The 6,294-nt window shown below is 42.4% G+C and overlaps 1 protein-coding gene across 2 annotated transcripts in view; it reads left to right on the top strand.

The window, feature by feature from the left end:
- ALDH7A1 (aldehyde dehydrogenase 7 family member A1) overlaps positions 1–5,805 on the top strand; it is a 49,156-nt gene extending 43,351 nt beyond the window's left edge. For both annotated transcript variants that reach the window (XM_029941813.1, XM_029941811.1), the window contains exons 17-18: positions 3,307–3,382; positions 5,538–5,805. In XM_029941813.1, coding sequence (XP_029797673.1) covers positions 3,307–3,382; positions 5,538–5,592 — 131 coding nt within the window. In that variant the 3' untranslated portion in view covers positions 5,593–5,805. The remainder of the gene's footprint in view (positions 1–3,306; positions 3,383–5,537) is intronic.
- The last annotated feature ends 489 nt before the right edge of the window (positions 5,806–6,294 follow it).

The following is a 6,294-nucleotide window of genomic DNA, read 5'->3' as shown; positions in this document are numbered from 1 at the left end:
CTTTCTATCTCTTTCTGTTTGAATTTTGGCAGTGCATGTGCATTTAGGAATTTGTCCATTTCTTCTGTGTTGTCCAGTTTGTTGGCATATAATTTTTCATAGTAATCTCTGATGATTGCTTGTATTTCTAAGGGATTGGTTGTAATAGATCCTTCTTCATTCATGATTTTGTCTATCTGGGTGCTCTCTCTTTTCTTTCTGAGGAGCCTGGCTAGAGGTTTATCGATTTTGTTTATTTTTTCAAAGAACCAACTCTTGGTTTCATTGATCTGCTCGACTGTTCTTTTGGATTCTATGTTGTTTATTTCTGCCCTTATCTTTATGATTTCTTTCCTTCTGCTGGGTTTGGGGTGCTCTTGCTGCTTCCCTTCTAGTTCCAGTAGGTGCTCTGTTAAATTTTGAATTTGTGCTTTTTCTAGTTTGTTGAGATTGGCCTGGATTGCAATATACTTTCCTCTTAGGACTGCCTTTGCTGCATCCCAGAGATTTTGGATTGTTGTATTTTCGTTTTCGTTAGTTTCCATATTATATTTGTTTTTAATGTTTATTTATTTTGAGAGAATCCCAAGCAAGCTCCGTGTCAGCATGGATCTCACGAATTTTGAGATCATGATCTGAGTCGAGATCAGGAGTCAGACACTTAACCAACTGAGCCACCCAGGCACCTCTTATAATTTTTAAAGTTTATTTATTTATTTTGAGAGTACAAGAGTGAGCAAGGGAGGGGCAGAAAGGGAAGGAAAGAGGGGGAGAGAGAATCCCAGGGAACTGTGTGCTGTTAGCACAGAGCCCAAGAGGGACTTGAACTCACAAACTGAGATCATGACCGGAGCTGAAATCTAGAATCAGATGCTTAACCGACTGAGCCACCCAGCTGCCCCTCCACAGTTAATTTTTAGATGGAAAAGGCTGTACTCTCATTTTTTCTCCTTCATTCTCAGAGGCAACTACTTTGAGATTACTACTGGGGAAGAAAAGTAAATTTACCTTTGAATTTACTTCAATTTTTAAAAACGTTTTATTATTTAAAAATTTTTTTTTGGATAGAGAGAGGGTGAGGGGTAGAGAACGAAAGAGAAAGAGCATCCAAAGCGGGCTGTGCGCTGACAGCAGCAAACCAAACATGGGGCTCAAACTCACTAACCGTGAGATCACGAACCCAGCTCAAGTCAGAGGCTCAATCAGCTGAGCCACCCAAGTGCCCCTAAGTTATATTTATTTTAAGCAATCTCTTGACCTACCTTGGGGCTTGAACTCTTGAACCCAAATTCCAGAACCATACACTCTACCAGCTGAGGCAGCCAGGCATCTATATTTCAGTTTTTCAGTGTAGTGTGCTTTAACTGCTTACTTACTCTTTCTCAATTTTAGACATTATGCGTTGACCCTCTGTTAGGATAGATGCACCTTTTTAACCCTCCCTGTGTGTGTGTGTGTGTGTGTGTGTGTGTGTGCGTGCGTGTGTGTGCATGTGCGTGTGTGCGCGCACGTGCGTCCTGACATTTTCATGCTGGGCAAGGTTAAGGGGAAACCAGGGGAACCAACCAAGCTTCTAAGAGTGCTCTCCCCCTCGGTGTCAACACAGGATGTGCTTAGTTCTTCCAGCAACGGGTTGTGACAAAATACCTGAAATGTCATCTACCAGGAAAGCTCATTAGAGACTCAGCGCCCAGGCTTTTACTGGGGGCTGGTCACCTAGGCAGCCTTTCCGTGGCATATACCAAAATTGCAGACTCCCTGAAGGAGAGCAGGTGTCGTCAGGAACAGTTGATGCCCAGGGAGACACTTGGAGTGTTTGGGCAAAGTGTTACACCCCTGTTGGGAATGGTGTAGAGAATGCAGGCAGACCTGCTAGACCTTTCCTGCATTGTTTGCAATAATGTTGCCTCAGATTTTTGAAGTTGTTACTTATTTGCATTATGGTTTTTGGTATTATGGTTGAAAAGCCTGATCCACTTTGATTTCTGATCTCTTTTTTTTCTCCCCCATGTCAAAAAATTTGGGATCTACTTTTTATGTCAGTGGAGATCACTGTAAAAATTTTTCTTGGTCAGTGGGCCAGTGATGAGCTTTAGAATACTGGGGCTCATTCTCAGTGCTGGGGAGTGTTGACTAGTTCTGTTTTGATACTGTTTCTTTGACTATTATTTTCCCTTCACTTTTTTTAAGATTTATTTTTAAGAAATCTCTACCCCCAATGTGTGACTTGAACTTACAACCCCAAGATCAAAGGTCGCTTGCTTTACTGACTGAGCCAGCCAGGCACCCCAGTTTTTCTAATTACTAGGACTTTTACTTGAATACTATCTCTTGAAGAATTGATTGTCTAATTTTTTACTTCTTTTCTCCTACTTTTCATCTTTTTGTTTGTTTTATTTTTTGTTTGTTTTTTATACGGGAGATTTCCTCAGATTTTCTTTTAATGTTTATTTTTAAGAGAGGGAGAGACAGTGCAGGTGGGGAAGGGGCAGAGAGAGAGAGAGAGAGAGAGAGGGAGACAGAATCTGAAGCAGGCTTCAGGCTCTCAGCTGTCAGCGCAGAGCCTGATGCAGGGCTCAAACCCACCGACCATGAAATCATGACCTGAGCTGAACTCGGATGCTTAACTGACCGAACCACCCAGGCACCCCCTCAGATTTTTTTTTAAGATTTTATTTTTAAGTAATTTCTACGCCCAGTGTGGGGCTTGAACTCACCACCCTGATATCAAAAGTTTTATGCTCCTCTGATTGAGCCAGCCAGGTGCCCCCTAAGATTTTTCTTCTAGTTCTTCTGTTAACTATTTTCTCCTCTGCTGTTCCTAAAAACAACATCAAGACTTTCTTCTTGTGATTTGATGGCACACTTTTTAATAGTATTCTTATTGTGTGCAATCATTATCTTCTTATAATTTAAGGATATTACTGTACCATATCAAAATATTATAAACGTGGTATATGTATACTGTAGAAAATAATGTATAGTTAAGCATAAATGAAAAAATAAAATAATATTTCTACCATCTAGAGGTTTCCTATTTTAACATAGTGTCTCATGGTAATGTTGGTTTTCTTTCGCTTTTTGGCAAATTTCTGTTTTCTCTTTATTCTTCTCTTTTAGTTCTTTTTTCTTGTTATTTTGGTTTATTTGGTCTCTGTTTTTTGTTTGTAGAGATACTCTACAAGTAGAGATAGTCTGAGCCAAGTGTAAACTCACTGGCTGGGTAGCTCTGGTCTCCTTTTGGTATCTTTCTTTCTGGGCTGCCGAGTAGCATCCGAGTACAGAGACACTGCCCACAAGATGTGAGTTCCTTGTGTGTTTCTCTAGGAGGGGAGAAGCACACCGGCGGCGGCCGCGAGTCTGGTAGCGATGCCTGGAAACAGTACATGAGAAGATCCACTTGGTAAGACCAGGCTTTGGGAGGACGGGTTTGGGCTTCGAGTTGTTGGGATGCTCTTTTAAAATTAAAAGCTCTTCTGTTTCCTGCTCTGTGTACAGCTTCATCTAGCTTTGTTTCTTTGTTTCTTTCTTCCTTCCTTCCTTTCTTTCTGTTTCTTTTTCTTCCTTCCTTCCTTCCTTTCAGGCTGTAACTATTTAAAAATTTTAATGATTATTTATTTTTGAGAGAGAAAGAGCGAGCGAGCGAGCAGGGGAGGGGCAGAGAGAGAGGGAGACACAGAATCTGAAGCATACTCCAGGCTCCGAGCTGTCAGCACAGAGCCCGACTCAGGGCTTGAACTCATGAACTGCTAGTTCATGACCTAATCCGAAGTCAGACACTTAACTGGCTGAGCCACCCAGGTGTCACCCCTTGTTTTTTTTTTTAATATTTTTTAATGTTTATTTATTTGTGTAAGAGAGAGAGAGACCATGTGAGCAGAGAAGGGTCAGAGAGAGAGAGGGAGACACAGAATCTGAAGACAGGCTCCAGGCTCTGTGCTGACAGCTCAGAGCCTGGCGCAAGGCTGGAACCCATGAACCGCAAGATCATGACCTGAGCCAAAGCTGGACATTTCAACCTACTGAGCCACCTAGGCGCCCCTTTTTTGATTTCCTAATGTACTGTAGCTGTCTTCTCCCAGGGCATCACTGTCATACTGTTAACTTTTCTAGCCTTCTGGTCCTGCCTCAGCCAGTGCCTGGTGCTCGACCACGAAACCATCTCAGCAGTGGTTTCTGGCTGGAGGCTCTGGATGAGCAGGACACTGGAGGGTCAACGAGCCAGAGAAAAGTAGGAGAAGCTGTCCTTTTAGTTTGCTCCTTGGGTGCAGACTAGGCGACGTGTTACAGGGCCTGGCCCCACAGGATACCAGCTGTCAGAGTGGTTGCCAGATGCTTGAAGCCGCACTAGGTCGTTCACCCGGCACGCGGGGAGCTGGCGCACAGGCCTCCTTCTGGGAGAATTTACGAGGAGCTGGTTCTCTTACTGGTGTGCTGTTTTTCCTCCCCCTTTGGGTACAAATATTTTTGCTCAGGTGGATTAAAACAGAATACAGGGGTCAGGCGCTTGGCGGTATGTGATAGAAGGCACGCAGGGTGAGGATCCAAGGACTCTCGGCTCAGTCTCATCTGCTTCGTACTGGCCCCGAGCCTTGGGTGGGTTCTCAGCCGTAGCCCCTTAGCACCTCTGTCACTTGACGTCTGTCAGGAATTTCTGAGGTGCTTCAGCTGTGCCTTAAGTCCCTCCACATGCATGCTTTCTTGGTTCCTGGTTTTTGAAGTCAGTGATGTTCATTTTACTTATTTGTATACCAGAGATCTAGAGTGGCAACTTTTTTTTTTAAGTTTTATTTATTTAAATAATCTCTCCTCCCAATGTGGGGCTTGAACTCAGGACCCTGAGATCAAGAGTTGCATGCTCTTCCAAATGAGTCAGCTGGGTACTCCTAGAGTGGCAAACACTTCCTTTTTGGAACCTGTTGTGTTTTTATTTTTAAATTTTTTAATATTTATTTACTTTGAAAGAGAAAGAGAATCTCAAGCAAGCTCTGCAGTGTCGGCACAGAGCCTGATGCAGGGCCCCGAGCCCATGCACCCTGAGAGTGTGACCTGAGCCGAAACCAAGAGTCAGATGCTTAACCAACTGAGCCACCCAGGAGCCCCAGAACCCATTTAATAGGGATATTTCTCGGTCTCAGGAGAAAATCTAGATGTATAATTACTAGGGAAGCTTTTATTTTCTAATGATTACAGTTTATTTCTATTCAAAGGAGAATATCTATGTTTTTCCTGCTAGTTCAGTCCAAGTTATTGAGAGATAAAAGAAGAAAATTATATTTCCCTAATTCTTGTTTCCTGAAGACAATGAGTAATATTTGATAGGTGTTTTTCCAAATATGTTTCTCTCCCTTTATTTATTTTTTTGTTTGTTTTCTAAAACTGGATCTGTGCTAACTTTGTTTTGTATCCTAATTTTGTTTTTCTTCACCAACTTGTATATTGGACATCTCACCTTTCCATATATACAGATAGGCTAGATTTTCTTAATGGCATAAAATATTCTACATTATGTATGTACTACTTTTCTTTTAATTTGTTCATTTTTTTTCCCCCTCCAGCACCATCAACTACAGTAAGGATCTTCCTCTGGCTCAAGGAATCAAGTTTCAGTAAAGGTGATAGTAAATTGGCGCTACTTCACAACTTACAGGCATTCACACAACAATTTCTTCTGAAGAAGACAAAATTGAGATTTGCCCTGAATAAATAAATTCATTATTTTGAATATGACACTGGCTAATCTCTTAGCCCTGAGGCCCCAACTAAATCAAGAGACTTATTTAAAAAAAATAAATAAATAAAGGTGTTACAACATAGCCATATTTAGTAACGGACAGATTGGGTGAATGTTTATGCTGCTGGTAGTTAACAGTTTTAAAAAATTTTTGTATTATAATTTAGAAAAAAATAGTAGATGTTATGATAGGAATTTGGAAAAACACAGAAGGGAGAAGAAAATGGAAGTCTCCTCGGTAGATGCAGGAACATCTGAGCGTGAGTACAGATTTCTGGAGTGAGCGCTGATTCACGTTTCCCTCGAGCATGTGCGGGAAAGGGCAGTGTTTGGGGGCGAGGGGCTGTCCGTGCGTGTAGAGGAGCGCAGCGCAGTGTCTGTGCGGAAAGACTTGGCTGTGTGTGAAATGACTAAGGGTTCGGCGCCAGTCTGACTTCCCTTGCTCCTGTCGGTTTGTGTCACCACAAAGGAGCTGTGCATGGTGGACCCAGGTTTTGCTCCAGCCATAGCACCTGCACCCGCCTTAGACTGTGCCTCTGGCTACTGAAAGGTATGTCTGGGTTCTTAGGCAACCTTAGACC

Source organism: Suricata suricatta, chromosome 6 (genome assembly GCF_006229205.1).
Source record: "Suricata suricatta isolate VVHF042 chromosome 6, meerkat_22Aug2017_6uvM2_HiC, whole genome shotgun sequence".
Lineage (NCBI taxonomy): Eukaryota > Metazoa > Chordata > Mammalia > Carnivora > Herpestidae > Suricata > Suricata suricatta.
The sequence above is the reverse complement of the archived record's forward strand: the minus strand, read 5'-3'. Positions and strand labels throughout refer to the sequence as shown.